Consider the following 21,040-nt stretch of genomic DNA (forward strand, 5'->3'; position numbering starts at 1 on the left):
AAATTAAACAAATCACACTTCTTTTATTTATGGTGTGTGAGCATGTGCGTATAGACATGTATGGAGACCAGAATATAGCTTTCAGGAGTTGGTTTTCCCCTTCCACTATGCAGGTCCTGAGCTTGAACTCAGGTTGTCAGTCTTGATGGCACACGCCTTAACTAACTGAGCTGCCTTTTTGGCTTTTATTGCACCCACTGTCATGGTCAAGACATGGTGCTGCAGTTTTGTCAATTTTAATATTAGTACAGGACAGTGGGAAGGTACACAAAGCTTCTACATTTATACCAGCTGTTGCTTCCTACTCTATTATTCCATACTCTTTTACTCTACAGCTGTTATTGGGGATATTTTCCCCCAAATTTGGAAATGAGGGTCAAATGGTTGAAATGAATTCCTCAGTTCAGGGCTGGAGAGATGGCTCAGCACTTAAGAATCCTGGGCAGTATTGCATGGAACCAGAGATTGATGCCAAGGACCTGTATATCTGCTTTTAAAGGGCAGATATACAGGGGCTTATATCTGCTTGTAACTTACAACCCTAGGGGTCTGACATTCTCTTCTGCTTTTTGTGGGCACAGCTACAAATACATACACAAATTTAAAAAAACAATTAATATTTTATGTTTGTTTACAGCTTTTATTATTACAAGTAAGATTTTGAAATTCATCATACTGATGGCTATAGCCAACCCAGGTCAATAAACTTCACGGGCTCTGTTGACTTTGGTCATTCACAGGTAGTGGAAAATTTTAGCTAGATGCTTGATTTTTATATTCTGAGTAAATAACCTGACTGACAAACTGACTTACACAAAGTGACAGCTTCACCTCTTCACTCCTTGCTACCTTCTTTCTTCTCATGTTTGGAGGTGTTTCTGATGACTGGGAAGCCCCTTTCACTGTGGCCCAGAGTGACAAGGTCTATCAGGGGAAGATGTAGAGGAGAGAGAGAAGGGGAGGGGGAAAGAACATGAGGGACCAGGAAGGTTGAGTTGGGGAAAGGACAGAGAAGGAGAGCAAGGAAAGAGATACCTTGATATAGGGAGCTGTTACGGGGTTAATAAGGAATCTGACACTAGGAAATGTCCAGAGATCCACAAGGATGACCTCAACTAAGAATCTAAGCAATAGTGGAGATGCCATCTTAAACGCCCTTCCCCTATAATGAGACTGATGACTACTTTAAATGCCATCCTAGAGCCTTCATCCAGTAACTAACAGAGGCAGAAGCAAAGATTTACAGTTAAGCACTGAGCCTAATTCCTGGAGTTCAGCTGTAGAAATGGAGGAGTAATGAGCAAAAAGGTCAAGACCAGGCTACAGAAACCCACAGAGACAGCTGACCTGATCAAGTGGGAGTTCACAGACTCCTGACTTACAGCTGGGAAACCTGCATAAGTCCATACTCAGCCCCCTGAACATGGGCAGTCTCTGGGACCATTGACAGTAGAACCAGTATTTATCCATATTACATGAACTGGCCTTTTGGAGCCTATTCCCTATGGAGGGTTACAACAGAGAGGGCATGGATTCTGCTTCAAATGATGTGACAGACTTTGATGATCAACCTCACACTCTCGTAAGGAGAGGACTGAGGGTAGGAAGGGGAGATGGTTGGGGGGGAAGAGGGAACTGGGATTGGTATGTAAATAAGATTGAACTTAATTGAAATACAAAATAATAAAAGATGAGCAAACCTTACAACCCATCAAGATGATGTTAAAGATGTGTTGGGTTAGTCTGTTTTAGACCGGGCTACAGGAGAGAACAGTTAGATACAAGAGAACAGAGGGTCATAGACACCTCAACCACTGAGTCAATCACATTCTGACAAGAAACCATTTCCCATCTACAAAATGATTACAATCTTACTCTTAAAATAAAAAAACAGTGAACACCATGCCTAGCTCATAAAAAAAAGATGCTCAAATCATGTTTGTGAAACAGAATATTTTAGTCAAGCTATCTTCTGGGTTTGGTATTTCTGATTTCTTAAGATTTATTCATTTTATGTATATGGTATTCTGTGCCAGAAGACGGCATCAGATCCCATTATAGATGGCTGTGAGCCATCATGTGCTTGCTGGAAATTTAATTCAGGACCTCTGGAAAGCAACAACTGCTCTTAACCTCTGACCCATGTCTCTACCTGCTTGGATTTGCTATTTTTAAAGACTCTGGTTTTCAATGGTGGAAGAGCACAGAACAAGGATGCTTAGGATCTCTCAACATCAACAAAAAGGGAGAGATAGTGGGAAAGCTTATAGCTAAAACTTCACCTACATGTCTCATCCAGAGTCTAGAGTTCATTAACAAAGTCTGTAAGATGATACAAATAAAATTTAGGAGGTAAAAGCTAACAAATGTGATGACCAGCATGAGGATGGTATGGGCTGCTCTGGTCTCAGCATGGACTCTGTGGTCCTGAATTGGAGTGAGGATGTGATGCATTCGCTGGTGATGACTATGTAGGAGACACACCATGGAGAGGCTGGTGCAGGCCATGATGCTGAGGAATGTGGCATCATGGGAAAACCGCAAGAAGACAATGCCTACACTGAAACCAGAGGTGGAACAGAACAACTTGCTACTAGAAACAGTGTCATTGCCTGTTTTCTGTGGACCAGTGACTTTCATGGGAATGTAGACATTATTTAAGACACTGAACAACCAACAACTGTAACAAGAATAACTCACCAAATTTGGGACCCTTCCTCTGAGCATGACTCTACCCCTATTACCAGGAACAAGAGTGACAAACTGATAGGAGCTCAGGACTGAGGTGGAGCACATGTTAAGGCTTCGAGCCACCAGGCGAATGAAGTACTCAAGTTTACATCTGAGGTCAGTCAGAGGAGGCCTTGAAGCAAAATCCATCATATTGTTTGGAGACACAGTGATGAGGAGGATGAAGGCATTGGCCACAGCCATGTGGCTGAGAATCGTCTGTGTGGGTTTCATCTGAATGCCAATCAGGACAGGAGAGAAATTGTGGACAAACAACATGATGTTGGCCACAGTCCCTACCCAAACCTGACAAAGTAAGATGATCTGAAGAGCCACTTCCTCAGTGGTTTTAAGGGCTTCATCATGAGCAGACATGGAGAGGGCTTCACAGGACACTGCAGTGACAGTCATGTGGGACAGTGCTGTCCTCAAGTCTTTGTTCTCTGCTCCAAGCTTAACAATTTGGACTGGCTACTCCCAATAAGGGAGATACTACCCTATGATACTACAGGAGCCATGCCTGGAAAATAAGGTGTGGGCATTAAGTCAGGATAAAATATGGTGCTTATTGAATTTCTACTGCCTCGAAATAAAAGTTGTATAGATGCTGCAACTCTAAGTTTACTGGTCAGAAACAAAATAACACACATTTTATCACACCATAGACTTTGCATATGAACACAGGAAAGTGACCGACATGAAGACACAACTCCATCTCATTATCCAATCATTATAATTCAGTAATGTGTTAAGAATGATTACATGCTACCAATAAAGTCATGTATCTGAATTAAATAGAAGGAAAGTAACTTGTTGGCTTTTGAGAAAATTTTATACTACTCTCCACAAAACACAATACCAATTATTTTTGATAAACCAACTAGATTTGATCACACTGCTGAACCTAGGTTTACACATGTGTATCCTCTCTATGAAAACTAACCCCATTTGCTATTGATTATCCTTTATTCTCAATTTTAACTATTTTAATTGTTGTTCTAAGCAGTCAGATCCTAGAGTGTTCCCTGCACCATCTCCACCTTTCCTCAAACACATTTCAAGTCATTACACAATGACAATTACATCCATTGCAAGCCAATGCTATTTCTGCATCTTACTTGCTTATATGTATTCCAAAAAACACTCAGCCTCCACGCATCAGCTAAAATCCACCATCCCACATACAGATGTTACACCTAATGCTGTTTTCAGCTGAATGTCCATCTGTGATAGATTAATTTATTTGTTGTTAAAACAAAACATTGACTCAGTTTGATTCAACTGCAGAATTCCAGAAGAAAGTATGATCTGTGTTAGCTTCAGAAGAGAATGCAATGCGAACAAGGGAGAAGAGAATTTTATGAAGCCTGTGGTAAAGAGAATCCCACCTTTGAGCTCACAGGATGAGGATGCTCACAGGATGAAGCTTATGAACACATTTCCTGTTGAAGAATCTCTTGAGTGCCCCACCCATGGAAGACCTTCTCTGTGTAGCTCTTGGCCTGAGGAAGAATGCAAGGAACTCAACTGTTGTTCATTCTCCATGCAATGCTGTGGAGGTGACCCAGAAGAGTCCGGGTTTGCAGTGCTCATAAAACAACAGCGTACCTGGACATGACATCCCTTAGAGAGTTCATTATGATGTCATCTGTGGTGTCAGTCTGATTGTCTGCATGGGAACTTTGGGATGCCTCCAACGAGGAAAAACTAATTTGTCCCCAGAGCAAATCTTCATATTTAGCTTCTTGTGATTAATGATGATGTGCAGGAGGTTTTTCAGACATTAGTGAGTCGCTGGGCAGAATTAGTAAAAGTTTTCCGTTTTTCCTTTGGGGGAAATCTAAGTTCTGAATTGATCTTGTAGTCAGGTGTGGATTGGTGTTTATCAGCTGTGGGAGTTTCCTGGGAGAGTTTCCTGGGATCGCTTATCATACCATCTGCAAATAGAGAAAGTTTGACTTCTTCCTTTCCAAGTTGGATTTTCTTGATCTCCTTTTGTTGTCTTATAGCTTTAGCTAGAACTTCCAGTACGATATTGAAGAGATATGGAGAGAGAGGGCAGCTTTGTCTTGTTCCTGATTTTAGAAGAATCGCCTTAAACTTCTCTCCATTCAGTTTGATGTTGGCTGTTGCTTTACTGTATATTGCTTTTATTATGTGTGTGATATGCATGGTTCACCATGGCCTGACCCTGGGGATTATAAGGGATGCCCGTCTTATGTGAGATAAAAAAATTTTTGCAAAAAGAGTTGAAACCGTGACTAGTGTAAGCAGGACCATCATCAGTTTTTATTTGTCTGGGAATTCCCATATAAGCAAAGGCTTGCAAACAATACCTCTTAACATCATTAAGTCTTTCTCCGATACCAACAGAGGCAAATATGAGATGAGAATGGGTATCCACAGATACATGAACAAATTGTAGTCGACCAAAGGAAGGAATATGAGTAACAACCATCTGCCACATATCATTAGGTGTGACACCCCAGTGGTTAACTCCAAGGTGTGGAACAGGTAAGAATTCTGCATATAGGGGACAATTCTTAACTATATTGATAGCTTGGTCTCTAGTAATTTTAAAATGGAATTTAAGTGTTCCTGCATTAAGGGGAAGGTTGTATGAGCTTTGCAGGCTGATTCATAACCAGATTCTCTCATCATCATAATGGCACTATCTGTTTTAGTATTAAAATCAGCAATGGTATTTCCTTCACTTAAAGGGCCGGGCAAATCAGAATGCACTCAGAAATGTCCTACAAAAATTGGATGAGAGCTCCTCCATACTAGGCTTTGTATGGCTAGTAAGTGTTCCTGTACATGAGAGACTGGATGTATATAAGGAGCAGTCTCTAAGGGAACCAATATATGATACACGTATTTACTGTCATGTATAAGTTAAATGGCTCATCAGAAAACTGTTGAAGGGCTAATTGTACTGCAGCTCGTTCCGCAAACTGTGCAGACTTCACTTTAAGTGTAGAGCGTTCAATAGTTGAAAATAAAACAATGACTGCACAACCATTTGAAGAGCCTTCTATAAATACATTGTGGGCCCCCTTCAAAGGAGTTTGGGAAATAAACTTGGGGAAACACACAGGATGAATTTTTTTAAAATGGGCTAACTTATTGGAAGGAAAATGACTATCAAAGCAGCAGGGTGTAGAACAAAATAAGGGTGCCCAATTGTTGGGCCATTGTATCTGTTGTTAAGCATAGGGAGTAACAATTACATCCAGCATCTTGCCAAAAACTTGAAGACTCATTTTGTATGCCTTTTGAATAATACAAATCATTGCCTGGGAATAAGATCGAACTGTCTTTCCTAGGGATGCATGTTCATGCACCCACAATATAGGACCAGTTTGCCAAAACACTGTGGTAGGGGAATACGCCGAACCAAAAACTAATAACATCAAGTTTTTAGAACAGTCAATATAATTAAATGTGCAGATTGGAGGGATTTTTGTACAAGTTGTATGCATTCTCGTGCAGCAGGCGATAAGGTGCGCGGAGAAGTGGGATCAGAATCTCCTTGTAAAATATCAAATAATGGTCTAAGCTGCCCAGTGGTTAGGGCCAAACGAGATCGAACCCAATTTATATCTCCCAATAATTTTTGAAAATCATTACCGGTGGTCAGTCTATCCAGTCTTAAAGTAATGTTTTGAGGATGGATACAAGAATATAAAAACTGATTACACAGGGACTAATAGGGAAATTCTTGTTGCACCTTTTCTGGGACTATTCTTAAATCAACTACTCGAAGATTATGTTGGAATTCCCCCAAAGCCTCATTCACTTCCTTAGGATGAGGAATCTCCCTTGGGTGGGGGCTCTTGAAGGTCCCTAATTCAAGTTGGTCCAGACATTCCCAGTCACTATGGAGGACAATCTCCCACAGGAGGGTTAGAAAATACAGTCTCTATTGTAAAAAAAATCATACTGCTCTGGACACCAAACTAGCTATGGAAGTTGAATCAAACATGAATGAAGGAAACAAAAACATATATTTTGGTTGATTAATAAAACACTGATTGTCCAGTAGCCAGGCAGGTAGATAGGCAGGCTACCAGACAAGGAGAGGCAGAGGCAGGCAAATCGCTGTGAGGTCAAGGCCACTTTCTCTGCAGAGCTAGTGCTAGGACAGGCTAAAGCAATACAGAGAAACCACGTCTTGAAAAAAAACCCAAGGAAACAAGAAAAACTTTAATAGAAACTGCTGACCTGAACAAGGGGAGCTCAAGCACTCCAGTCTGAAAGCTGGGAAATCCACATAGCACTGAGCAAGATTCACTGAATGTGGTGTTTGTAGAGAGGACTGGGCAGTCAGAGGCCCCTGGTCGTGGATCAGTATTTGTCCCTCGTATGCAAATGGACTTTATGAACCCTTTCCACATAGAGGGATACTGTCTAAGCCTAGACACTTGGAGAGGGCCTGGGCCCTGTTCCAAATGGTATGACAGACTGTGAAGACTCCCCATGGAAGACCTCACCCTCCCTGGGTGATGGTGGGGGGAACCAGGGAGGAGTGGAGGGTGACAGAACTGGAATTGCTACATAAAACAAGCTTGTTTCAAATTTAAATGAAAATTATATTTAAAAAAGACTGCTGGTATTCATTGTGTTTCTCAAGTCACAGATGCTGTAATAGAAATCAATCTTGAGGGACAAGTTACTGGGGAAAAGGATTTCTATTTTCATTTCCACAGAAAATGAAAAGCTGTGGATTCCTTCCACACTAATGTGGTTTGATCAAGCCAGACCACCTGAAAAAGAGTATCAGGTGATCCGACATTCAAAACAGCTGGACAAAGCAGCCTTGCAGACTACAGCCAGGATTTCTGCATCTTCTTAGAATCCCCCATGAGAGCGCCCCTTACCAGCAGGAAGTAGTTTGGAAAGAACGATGCTCAAATTCCCAAATATTGTCTATAAATGTTTCTTTTCATTCAAATGGACTTGGTTATCAAAGTAAATAAATAAATACATAAATAAAAAGGAGGAAAAAAAAAGACAGCAGACTAATCAGGTTCAACAACCTGGTTGGAATTGAAGGGCTCCACACTATGTCCTCAAACCAATATGGAATAGATTCACAGTGTAGCTCCATTTATTTAATTTGATCAGTTGGCAGATTGGGAGAGAGGAAGAACAGATTCCTGCATCCAGAGGACACCAGGCTGTTTGGGCTTGGAGGTGTGGTTACAACTGGAAAATGGGAACATCTGGGAAAGCTTCATATAGTGAGTAATCTTATATGCAGTGATGGTAATGAGATACACATTTACTAGGTGGTGAAAAGTGATAATATAGAATGCAGGATGTGTTTGACAACGGACAACACCAGGATATCCAAAAGGAGAGACCCAGTGAGAGCCCATTACCAGTGGTGTAGGAGAAACCAGAGGAGCCAGGGCCCCAAAGAATCATGGCAGCCAAAACTTGCAAATAAAGATGAACAGACTGAAGGGTAAATTGTTATTCTCAACAGACTTCCACTACAAGATTCTCATAGGTCCCATTTTGTTTTTGTTCTGTCTCTTTGTTTTGTTTAAATTTTGTTGTGCCTTGACCGCAGTTTGCAAGGGAAGGGGGTGAATGCAAGGACATGGGGCAAAGTGTGGATAAGAATGAATGTCGTAAAATCCAAAAACAGTCAATAAAAGTGTAAAGAAAAAAAATTTTAGTGATGACAGTAGATCCTATTTTGTTCAGGCGGTAAATACAGTGGGATTGTATACTTATCCAAAGTCTAATGCGTTCAGATAGGAGGAGCGGACCTAATAATCCATTAAGCTGATTGAAGGCACATGGGTTTAATCTGTTTTTGACCAGCCAGGAGGAGAGCACAGATATTGCACAAGAGAATGGAGGGTCATGTATAACTCAGTCACTGAGTCAATCACATCTTGATAAGAAATCATGTCTCATCAACAAAATGGTTATAACCTTACTTTTCAAATTAAAAACAGTGAGCACCATGTGGGACTCATAGAAAAAGTTGTTCAACACATATTTGTGACAGAGTATTTAATGGCAAGAGTGAAACTGTCTTTGGTTGTTCTTTAACATTCTTTTTATATATTCTCTTTAACTTGCATATCATGCATCTCCATACCATTCATCTCTCTGTCCTCTCATATTTACCTTCTGCCCTTGCAACCTCCCCCCAAAATAAAATAAAATGTAAGAGAAAAAGAGAAACCATGGAACCCGTAGTTTGACACAGTGAGTCACAGTCTATGCTTTAGTCCATATCTCTTCACTTGCCAGTGTTCTTTGCAAAGAGTCCTTAGTCTGATTCCAGGCCTCTGGTGTCTGCTGAACTTTCAACACCGGGGTCTCACTGTAACTCCTCTTGAATATCCTGTTGTTGTCCTGGGTCATGGAAATCCTGCTGCCTTGGGTCTGCAGGGACAGCATCTTCAGCTGCTGCAGCAGTTCATAGATGGTGTGGATGTTGGGGTAGACCAACTCACAATCCTGTTTCTGGGCCTGGGTAGCTACAGGGTTCATCAGGCTGTAAGCTGTCCCTAATTCTCATGACCAGGCTGAGCCTGTAGAATTGCCCAGCATGTGTATGCCTTGCAGCAGTGAGTCAGGAGTGGGACTACTTCTTCTGCTTTCATTCCCTTAGGATAAGCTCTCTCACACCTACATGATTAGGGACAGCTCTACTGTGTTACCCAGGAGAGGCTCAGGGTCCACTCTCACAAGTGCTGCAGCTTGTGAGAGGCAGTGAAAACTCTCCTACTCCTGGACCTCCAGGCCAGCACTCCCACCTGTCACAGGGAGAGTGGGGTTGGGGAAAGACATCTCTCCCCTGCCATAAAGCAGATGAGGGACAGGACCAGATATCCCCAGCACACATTCTCAGGACTGGCTCATCAACACCACCAGCAATAGGGTCAAGCTCTACTGTGCTTCACAGCCTAGGAACAGGGCTCACTTTTCCTGAATGCTGCAGCTTGTAAGAGAGGCAGTCATATCACTTGCACAGCACAGGCACTCGTTTGCTATGTTTAGTGACTCTGGATTTCAATGGTGGAAGAGCACAGAACAAGGATCCTTAGGATCTCTCAACATCAACAGAAAGGGAGAGATAGTGGGGAAGCTTACAGCCAAAACTTCATTCACATGTCTCAGCCAGAGACGAGAGTCCATTAACAAACTGTGAAAGATGATACAGAAAACATTTAGGAGGTAAAAGCTAACAAATGTGACCACCAGCATCAGGATGGTATGGGCTGCTCTGGTCTCAGCATGGACTCTGTGGTCCTGAATCGGAGTGAGGATGTGATGCATTTGCTGGCGATGCCTATGTAAGAGACACACCATGAAGAGGCTGGTGCAGGCCATGATGCTGATGAATGTAACATCATGGGCAAAACGCATTAATACAAAGCCTACACTGAAGCCAGAGGTGGAACAGACCAACCTGTTTTTAAACACAGTGTCATTGCCTGTATTCTGTGGACCAGTGACTTTAATGGGAATGTAGACATTATTTAAGACACTGAACAACCAACAACTGTAACAAGAATAACTCACCAAATTTGGGAAGCTTCCTCTAAGCATGACTCTACCCCTATTACCAGGAACAAGAGTGACAAACTGATAGGAGCTCAGGACTGAGGTGGAGCACATGTTAAGGCTTTGAGCCACCAGGCGGAGGAAGTACTCAAGTTTACATCTGAGGTCAGTCAGAGGAGTCCTTGAAGCAAAATCCATCATATTCTTTTGAGACACAGTGATGAGGAGGATGAAGGCATTGGCCACAGCCATGTGGCTGAGAATCGTCTGTGTGGGTTTCATCTGAATGCCAGTCAGAACTGGAGAGAAATTGTGGACGAACAGAATGATGTTGGCCACAGTCCCTACCCAAACCTGACAAAGTAAGATGATCTGAAGAGCCACTTCCTCAGTGGTTTTAAGGGCTTCATCGCGAGCAGACATGGAGAGGGCTTCACTGGACACTGCAGTGACAGTCATGTGGGACAGCGCTGTCCTCAAGTCTTTATTCTCTTCTCCAAGCTTAACAATTTGGACTGGCTTCTTCTCCCAATAAGGGAGATACTACCCTATGATACTACAGGAGCCATGGCTGGAAAATAAGGTGTGGGCATTAAGTCAGGATAAAATGTGGTGCTTATTGAATTTCTACTGCCTCGAAATAAAAGTTGTATAGATGCTGCAACTCTAAGTTTACTGGTCAGAAACAAAATAACACACATTTTATCACACCATAGACTTTGCATATGAACACAGGAAAGTGACTGACATGAAGACACAACTCCATCATCACTATCCAATCATTATAATTTAGTAATGTGTTAAGAATGCTTACATGCTACCAATAAAGTCATGTATCTGAATTAAATAGAAGGAAAGTAACTTATTGGCTTTTGAGAAAATTTTATACTACTCTCCACAAAACACAATACCAATTATTTTTGATAAACCAACTAGATTTGATCACACTGCTGAACCTAGGTTTACACATGTGTATCCTCTCTATGAAAACTAACCCCATTTGCTATTGATTATCCTTTATTCTCAATTTTAACTATTTTAATTGTTGTTCTAAGCAGTCAGATCCTAGAGTGTTCCCTGCACCATCTCCACCTTTCCTCAAACACATTTCAAGTCATTACACAATGACAATTACATCCATTGCAAGCCAATGCTATTTCTGCATCTTACATCTGCATCCAAAGAAACACTCAGCCTCCACGCATCAGCTAAAATCCACCATCCCACATACAGATGTTACACCTAATGCTGTTTTCAGCTGAATGTCCATCCGTGATAGATTAATTTATTTGATGTTAAAACAAAACATTGACTCAGTTTGATTCAACTGCAGAATTCCAGAAGAAAGTATGATCTGTGTTAGCTTCAGAAGAGAATGCAATGCGAACAAGGGAGGAGAGAATTTTATGAAGCCTGTGGTAAAGAGAATCCCACCTTTGAGCTCACAGGATGAGGATGCTCACAGGATGAAGCTTATGAACACAGTTCCTGTTGAAGAATCTCTTGAGTGACCTTCTCTGTGTAGCTCTTGGCCTGAGGAAGAATGCAAGGAACTCAACTGTTGTTCATTCTCCATGCAATGCTGTGGAGGTGACCCAGAAGAGTCCGGGTTTGCAGTGCTCATAAAACAACAGCGTACCTGGACATGACATCTCTTAGAGAGTTCATTATGATGTCATCTGTGGTGTCAGTCTGATTGTCTGCATGGGAACTTTGGGATGCCTCCAACGAGGAAAAACTAATTTGTCCCCAGAGCAAATCTTCATATTTAGCTTCTTGTGATTAATGATGATGTGCAGGAGGTTTTTCAGACATTAGTGAGTCGCTGGGCAGAATTAGGAAAAGTTTTCCGTGTTTCCTTTGGGGGAAATCTAAGTTCTGAATTGATCTTGTAGTCAGGTGTGGATTGGTGTTTATCAGCTGTGGGAGTTTCCTGGGAGAGTTTCCTGGGATCGCTTATCATACCATCTGCAAATAGAGAAAGTTTGACTTCTTCCTTTCCAAGTTGGATTTTCTTGATCTCCTTTTGTTGTCTTATAGCTTTAGCTAGAACTTCCAGTACGATATTGATGAGATATGGAGAGAGAGGGCAGCTTTGTCTTGTTCCTGATTTTAGAAGAATCGCCTTAAACTTCTCTCCATTCAGTTTGATGTTGGCTGTTGCTTTACTGTATATTGCTTTTATTATGTGTGTGATATGCATGGTTCACCATGGCCTGACCCTGTGGATTATAAGGGATGCCCGTCTTATGTGAGATAAAAAAATTTTTGCAAAAAGAGTTGAAACCGTGACTAGTGTAAGCAGGACCATCATCAGTTTTTATTTGTCTGGGAATTCCCATATAAGCAAAGGCTTGCAAACAATACCTCTTATCATCATTAAGTCTTTCTCCGATACCAACAGAGGCAAATATGAGATGAGAATGGGTATCCACAGATACATGAACAAATTGTAGTCGACCAAAGGAAGGAACATGAGTAACATCCATCTGCCACATATCATTAGGCGTGACACCCCAGTGGTTAACTCCAAGGTGTGGAACAGGTAAGAACTCTGCATATAGGGGACAATTCTTAACTATATTGATAGCTTGGTCTCTAGTAATTTTAAAATGGAATTTAAGTGTTCCTGCATTAAGGGGAAGGTTGTATGAGCTTTGCAGGCTGCTTCATAACCAGATTCTCTCATCATCATAATGGCACTATCTGTTTTAGTATTAAAATCAGCAATGGTATTTCCTTCACTTAAAGGGCCGGGCAAATCAGAATGCACTCAGAAATGTCCTACAAAAATTGGATGAGAGCTCCTCCATACTAGGCTTTGTATGGCTAGTAAGTGTTCCTGTACATGAGAGACTGGATGTATATAAGGAGCAGTCTCTAAGGGAACCAATATATGATACACGTATTTACTGTCATGTATAAGTTAAATGGCTCATCAGAAAACTGTTGAAGGGCTAATTGTACTGCAGCTCATTCCGCAAACTGTGCAGACTTCACTTTAAGTGTAGAGCGTTCAATAGTTGAAAATAAAACAATGACTGCACAACCATTTTGTCGAGCGCTATCGCCTTGCCTGCAAGAACGACGCTCAACAACAGGATTCTTCTGCAGCTATGTTTATTGCGCGGCTCGTTACAGCAAGTTGAGGGAAGACCCCGAGGAGGAAAAAGGGCTCTGCTTATATAGAGGAGCTGTGTCCGTTACTGACAGTTGCAGCCTGCAACGGTCGTAACGGTCACCCCAGGACGTGGATCGCACATCCACGCCTTGCTGGCTTATGGACAGGAAACCGGTGCCATCTTCGGGAATGGCACCGGTGGCTCTCTACATCTCCCCCTTTTTTGTTTTTAAACGCAACAGGCAAGGGTAGTGGTCTGATCTCCAGTAATGAGATGGACATTGTAATGACCCTGAATCCTGGTAGTCAGCCAAGTCTGTGCCATACCCGTCCAGCATCTTTTCCCTGGAGGTGGGGCCTTGGACACCAACCCACATGCAACCAGACTTGCCCTTCTCGGAGCTGCTCATGGCCAGAGTCAACCCGGAGTGCAGTACTAAGCCAAACAACCTGAGCGTGAAGAATTTATTACAGTAGGCTAAACTAAAGAAGCACCTGTCTGCGTGCAATGGGAAAAAACCCCGCAGAGCATTAGGGCTGTTTCTGGTAAAAAAAAAAAAAAAAAAAAAAAAAAAAAATGGACACCCTAACCTGGTGCAATGTCATAGAAGACTCAGGGTGCAAGGGCTGTCCTATTGGACAATTAATGTCCATTTTTAAACATGCTTAGCCACATAGTGGGAGAGGAGCCTATCTCCATAGCAGCTAGGGCTTGAGCGATAACCACTTTGTCATGTGTCTGTTGAGCACGTAGCTTACACACCAACCACAGCAGGAGCACCACCCCATCATATAACAGCAGGCCAAACCCCATTACACCTGCCCACTCCTTAAAGTGGGAAAAAGCGGTGGAGATCCAGGAGAACGATCCTTCTGATAGAGAGCCATCCACACGGGTGGAATTCACATGGACGATGGACATTTGGAGTTGGCCCATCAGGCTATCAAATTCTCCTGTCCATTCACCTAAAAGATACTGAAAAAGTTGTTTAGAAAGGTTTGCAGCTCTTGTATAATTTTTTTTCATATTGTACACTGGTGACACATAAATTGGAATATTTCCATTGACAGCCCAGTTGGGCTAGCTACCAGAGTGTGTCAATTTGTTCCTGCATCAAATCAATTCTCTGATTGACTACCATCAATCCTCCTTCTAATCGTGAATCAATGGAGGCCTGTGATTGGCTAAGATCATGCCATATGGCTTTCCATTCCAAATATTGCCCCATATTGAGGCATGCTTTTGACTTTTGATATGGCACAGAGGTCACACATAGCCCTGTCATCTTCCATTCCCATCCGATTTGTGCTGCCACAAAGTGTCAATCTGTTCCTGAACTAGATCAATTCACTGATTTAAGATCATAATACCACCTTTTAATTAAGCGGTGACTACTTTCGCTGACAGGTTATTTAAGGCAGCTACAGTCAACAGTGGAATGCATGGCAATGGCATCCTTAGTGGCTCCCACTACTCCAGCTGTAATGGCAACCACGATAGCAGCAGTGATTCCAAAATCTCTCCTCTGTCTAAAGAGGGTCATGGTGCTTGGCTCTCTACCGGAACGGGAACGTACCTGGGCATTCTGGTCACAAGGGCCAAAGGAAATTTTCCTCCATCCCAACATAAAGAATAGAAGCATACTTGAGGTGTACAATATAGCATTCTCTCACTAGAGTTTGCAAAGGTGCTATTGCTTAATCACAAACACAAAAGGATTAGAGGCTCCACGTTGAGCTGGGTTTTGATTACAATAAGTGTCCCGCGCTACCGTCTCGCCAGCAAGAACGACGCAGCACACAGATAGGATCCTTCTGCGATAATAGCTTTAATGCTTCTTGAGAGGCAGAGCATAAGCTTACACCAACTGTAGAGCGAAGACCCCGAGAGCAAAAACCCACACCCTTATATAGAAACTCAGCCTCGCTTAGGACGTGTCACTCCCTGACTGGTTGCTCGCTCATCAGGCCGAATGACGCCCCACGGGAGTGGCGCGGGAGAAATCCCCTTGCACGCGGGCACAGGCTTATTTATGCCAACTGTCAGCCGGATGCCAGTGCCATCTTGTAATGGAGAATGTAGGGACGGCTCCCTACATCTCCCCCTTTTTTCTTATTTAATGATAAGGCTTTATATTTTCGCAAGCAAATAGGTCACCCATATGTTGAGGGATAGAGGCAGAGGTCGTACCTTCCCAAATAAACATTAAGACTGTGTACGAGAGTCGCCATCAGGCTGTTAGCTTGACCCGAGGCGCTCTCGACCTGTCCTCTGCCGTTTTTCTGGGAAAGGGGAACTAGGGCAGGCAACCCTTATGCAGGACAACGTGCCTCCCAGAGAGGCCTGCCTATTGAGCAACTCTCTGTGCGATGCCTTGTTCAACATCCCTCATGGGCTGCTCAAGCCAGACACTCTACACTGTGCAATGAGCCTAGGCTCCGGGTGTGCAAGAGCTATCCGGCCAGTGGCCTATTGCTTAAGCATAGACAGCCAAACATCAGCTGACGTTCCACTATCAAGTGCGGCAAGTGCCTGGGCGATAACCACCTTATCTCTTTTTGCCTGATTCCTGAGTTTTGCAAACCAGCCAAAGAAGCAACAGCAGACCACAGCAGATGGCTGCAAAGAATAACCCCACCCCCACCCATTTCTTAAAATAGGAAACAGCCGAGGCAATCCAAGATGATAGGCCCTCCATCAGGGACAGATCGAGGCGGGTGGAATTAATCTGGATAATAGCGGTCCTCAATTCTCGGAGGGTCTGTTCAAATTCTGCGGTCCAATTCTGTAACATGAACTGAGAAAGACTCTTAGACAAATTAGCTGCTTTGGTAAAATTTTCATATTGAATGGAGGTGACACATAAACCAGGGAGCTTCTGCTCACAGCCCAATACTAAATCTATACGTTGGTTCACCAACATCAAGTCCCCCCTGAATTTGAGTATTGGCTGAAGTCTGTTTATCCAGAGCCTCCGAAACTGTCCTTAGGCAAAAAGGCTAGACCCAGCTCCCTATTGGTGGCAAAGAATCGGGGAAAGACCTGAGCATTATACATCACCAGCACTGGAAGTGGGAACGTTGACATGATTCCCCAACGAGGCTCCCCTTGGACAGCTGGGATGCTGAGTATCATCAGTGACATCAGGGGGAGCAGTCGGCTCCCCTTTTCTTGTCCTCGGGTCTCCACGTCTTTCTGCTCCAGGACCATCCGAGTGAGTCTTTCTGGGACCCAGAAAGGATTTTCTTCATCCTGTGGGAAAACACAAACAGCTCCCCTGGATCTTATTAGAATAGGATCCGGGCCTTTCCATTCATTGGTTAACACATCTTTCCATTTTACCAGTTCCTTAGGTCAACATGGGTCTGAGCAATGTCGCTCTGCCGCAGACCGACCATGTTCATCCATGTTTAAAAAATTCATGGTGAAAAGTGCCATTGCTATAGCCACCCGTGGCACAGGGGGCAAACCCATCATTATTCCCCCTTTTTGCTTAAGGAGATATGATTTGAGTGTGAGATGTGCACGCTCAATAATGCCTTGTCCTTGAGGATTATATGGCAAGCCCGTGACATGTGTGACTTGCATTTGTGCACAAAACTGTCTGAATTTTTGAGAAGTATAGGCAGGCCCATTGTCAGTTTTTAAACATTTAGGCTTACCCCAGGCACTCCATGCCTCAAGACAGTGTTGAATCACGTGGGAAGTTTTCTCCCCAGTGAGTGGTGTGGCATGGAGAACGCCAGAGCAGGTGTCTATTGATACATGCACATATTGTAACTTTCCAAAGGATGAGACATGGGTCACATCCATCTGCCAAACCTGTAAGGGCTGAATGCCTCGAGGATTAATTCCAAAATGGGGTGCAGGCAGAAACTGACAACAATGTTGACAATTGACAACAATCTCACGAGCCTCCTTCCTAGTGATGGAAAAATGGCGTCGCAGGGTTTCAGAAGTCACATGAAAATTCTTGTGAAATTCCTTGGCAGCCTCTAGTGGTGAGGCTAGAACCATGGCAACCAATCTAGTTGCTTTGTCAGCCAAATCATTACCTAAGGCCATGGGTCCTGGTAGCCCGGAATGTGCCCTTATGTGAGTAATAAAGAATGGCTGCCCTCTAGCAAGCAGACAATTTTGGATGTCCAGAAAAATGATTGCAACCTTGCTGGTCATTTTTATAATGCCAGCCGTTTCTAACAATTTTACAGCGTTAACTACATAAGATGAATCTGACACGATGTTCAATGGACCCTGAAACCTTTGTAGTACTTCCAAAACTACCATGCATTCCACCACTTGAGGCGATGTTTCCTGAAATTGTTTGGAGTATATTTTGCCCTCCACCACAAAAGCTCCCAATCCTGTCTTAGACCCATCAGTATACACCACCAGTCCATTTTTAATAGGATGACTTGAGGTAATTTTTGGAAAAATCATAGGCTGGTTAAGGGCAAATTGTAAAAGTGGATGTTTAGGATAATGATTGTCTATCTTTCCAACAAAGGTTGTGACCAAAATAGCCCAATCATTTGAAGTAGCGGCAAGGGTGGCAACCTGTACAGCATTATAGGGTACAATCAGCAAATTAGGTTCAATGCCGAAGTGCATGAGGGAGGCCTTTAATCCTCTCATGGCCAGTTGGGCCACCGCGTCCGGGTACCAATCAATAACTTTCATGGGAGAAGCATTAGGGTGTATCCATAATAAAGGACCTTGTTGCCATAATACTGCGGTCGGAAGCCCTTTTGTCCTGAACACGCATAGAGTAATCGGTTTATTTTCCTCTGTGCGTGACAATTGAGCCATCTGTATGGCTGCTTCCACCTTTAGTAAAGCCTGTCTTGCGGTGGGAGTCAATTCTCTTGGGGATGCAATGTGGCTATCTCCCTCCAACACATCAAACAAAGGCTTAAGCTCGGGGAATTTTTAGAAAAGGTCTGAGCCAATTTATGTCCCCCCAATAACTTTTGAAAATCATTAAGAGTATGTAGATAATCCTTTCTGATTTCTAATCTCTGCGGCACAATCTTATCTGGAAAGATCTTGGAGCCTAAAAAATGTCCAGTATCCGAGATTTGTACTTTATCTGTGGCTATATATAGGCCTCTCTTCTCCAATGCTTGCAACAATACAGGATATGCCAGTTTTAAAAGATCAAAATCTTTATGACGTAGCAAGATGTCATCCATATAATGCAACAGCATCAGAGAAGGGAATTGTCTTTTAACTGGGGCCAAGGCTTCATACACATACAGCTGACAGATGGTTGGACTGTTTGCCATGCCTTGTGGTAAGACCTTCCACTGAAACCTCTTGTCTGGTTCAGCATGATTTATAGATGGTAAAGTAAAGGCAAATCTGGGTCTGTCATGCTCATGTAAAGATATGGAAAAAAAACAATCCTTAATATCCACAATCAATAGCGGCCAAAATTTGGGAAGTGTGGTAAGCACCGGTAGACAGCATTGTATGGGGCCAAAAAGCTACATTTGCTCATTAATAGCACGTAAATCATGAAGCAAGCGCCATTTTCCAGATTTCTTTTTTATTACAAAAATTGGAGTATTCCATGGTGAGGTGGAGGCCTCAATATGGCCTAATTTTAATTGCTCCTCTATAAGCTGATTCACCGCTTGTAATTTTTCAGAGGTAAGCGGCCACTGAGGAACCCATACCGGATCCTCCGTTTTCCAAGGTATGGGTCGTGCTGCCTCAGTGGCACCTAGGAAAAACCCAGACCCTGTCTATTTCTATTGGGGTTAGGAGCAACGGGCTCAAGGCGCCCCTGTTCATAGCGGCCCAAACCATTGCCCTGCCGATATCCCATCTTGCCCATGATCCCCTGAGTCTGTGGTGAATATTTGTTTGTCAGCATCAGTCCCATGTCTTGCATGACATCTCGTCCCCATAGATTCACAGGCATTGGTAATACATAAGGAGTAAATTGCCCTTTTTGACCCTCCTGGGTTCTCCAGCTAAGGGGGGCGGCACTGATAGTGGGGCAGGACTTATAGCCAAGACCCTGTAAAGAGTGTGACGATTCCACCATTGGCCATGTCTTCGGCCACCAGTAGGTGGAGATAATGCTCTTATCAGCCCCCGTGTCCAAAATGCCTTCAAATTTCTTTTCATTTATCCAAAGTGTAGTTTTTGGCCTACTATTTAAAGACATGACCAAATAGGCAGAGTCTGTTCCTGAGGATCCCATTTGTTTTGGGACACCATCAATGGGCCCATGTTGGTTATCATGAGGTAGGAGCAGCAATTGTGCAATCCTATCTCCCTGACTGATGGAGAAAACCCCAGTAGGGCTTGAGCATAGTGCCTGTATCTCGGGGGTGTGGGCATCATCCACAATTCCTGGATGTACTATGAGCCCCCGTGCTATAAGGGAGCCTCGCCCAAGGACCAATCCCATAGTGCCTGAAGGCAGAATAATTGATTCTAAAGGCACGGGCTGAATACCCATTTGGGGCATTAGTAAGATTGAGGAGGCGGCACGCAGGTCCATTCTGATGGGTCTGCTTGGCCGCTCTCCTGGTTCCCTTCTAGAGATTTGACAAATCGGTTCCCATATCTTCAAGGGCCCTGGGACCAAGGGCCCATCTGCCCGTTTTTTGACACCTCAAGGGTCGGAGCCTCTGTCGGAGGGAGGAGTCTCCCTTTAATGTCTCTAACAGATCTGCATTGCTCCGCCCGATGGTAGCCTTTGCCACATCGGGTGCAGAGGCTCGCCCTAGGGGCGTTGGACATTTTACAGTCCTTTTTTATGTGCCCTGGTTTTCCATATCCAAAACATGTCTTACCGGGAGGTTTTTTGTTCTGCCTTTGCGCCTGGATAATTGCCGCCGCTAAACCAGTATTGCTCAGAGGCCCCCCCTATCTCCCTACATACCCTGAGCCAATCCTGTAGCCCCTTATTTTTTCGAGGTGCTATAGCGGTGCGGCATTCTTGGGTAGCTTGTTCAAAAATCAATTGTTCTAGCAGGGGCATGACTTGTTCAGTATCCCCGAAAATGCGTTCTGCTGCTTCTGTCATCCTGGCTACAAAGTCTGAGAAAGGTTCCTGGAGGCCCTGCTTGGTCTTAGTAAGCTGACCACTACCCTCCCCTTTACGGGAGAGCGACTTCCAGGCCTTAATGGCTGTAGCTGAAATTTGTGCATAAGCTCCCCAATGATAATTCATTTGATGATTAACATGAGGGCCCTGCCCAGTGAGTAATTCAAAAGTCCAGGCTTGCTGCTCCGGAGTTATTGCAGCAGCGTGAGCTCTTGCCTGTGTTTGGGCCGCCTCAAGCCAGAGGGCCCTCCATTCCATATATTGGCCCATGCTGACCAAAGCTGCTTTTGCAATCGTCTCCCAATCTGCTGGAGTCAAATGATACAGGGCCAATCTTTCTAGTTGAACTATGGTAAAATTTGCTGTAACTCCATATTTTCTGACTGCCTCTGCCAATTCCTTTATTTGATTATAATCCACTGGGGCGGCCACTCTCCCTCCATCCGCATTCTCGAAAACTGGAAATGTGAGGTGTAACGAAGCCAGCTTTCTTCTGACCCCTGACGGGATTAAGGAGAAGCCTTCTCTACGGGATCCTCGGGTCCCTCGGTTATCAAGCTCATATGGAGGTGGAGGAGCAGAAGGCAATAAA

General features: G+C 43.5%; 2 protein-coding genes across 2 annotated transcripts; both read right to left on the reverse strand.

Annotated features, from left to right (window-relative positions):
- Window positions 1-2,187: 2,187 nt before the first annotated feature.
- LOC127238539 (vomeronasal type-1 receptor 4) lies at window positions 2,188-3,141 on the reverse strand. The gene has a single exon (XM_051207150.1). The coding sequence runs from the start codon at window positions 3,139-3,141 to the stop codon at window positions 2,188-2,190; it is 954 nt and encodes a 317-aa protein (XP_051063107.1).
- A 6,627-nt stretch (window positions 3,142-9,768) lies between these two features.
- On the reverse strand, window positions 9,769-10,722 carry LOC127238540 (vomeronasal type-1 receptor 4). The gene has a single exon (XM_051207151.1). It carries the CDS (start codon window positions 10,720-10,722, stop codon window positions 9,769-9,771), a length of 954 nt encoding a protein of 317 aa, XP_051063108.1.
- Between the last annotated feature and the right edge of the window lie 10,318 nt (window positions 10,723-21,040).

Source organism: Phodopus roborovskii, unplaced genomic scaffold, assembly GCF_943737965.1.
Source record: "Phodopus roborovskii unplaced genomic scaffold, PHOROB, whole genome shotgun sequence".
NCBI lineage: Eukaryota > Metazoa > Chordata > Mammalia > Rodentia > Cricetidae > Phodopus > Phodopus roborovskii.

Excerpts from the sequence above, each read along its gene's own strand:
- LOC127238540 (XM_051207151.1), bottom strand. The coding sequence starts at position 10,722 with ATGACTGTCACTGCAGTGTCCAGTGAAGCCCTCTCCATGTCTGCTCGC.
- LOC127238539 (XM_051207150.1), bottom strand. The coding sequence starts at position 3,141 with ATGACTGTCACTGCAGTGTCCTGTGAAGCCCTCTCCATGTCTGCTCAT.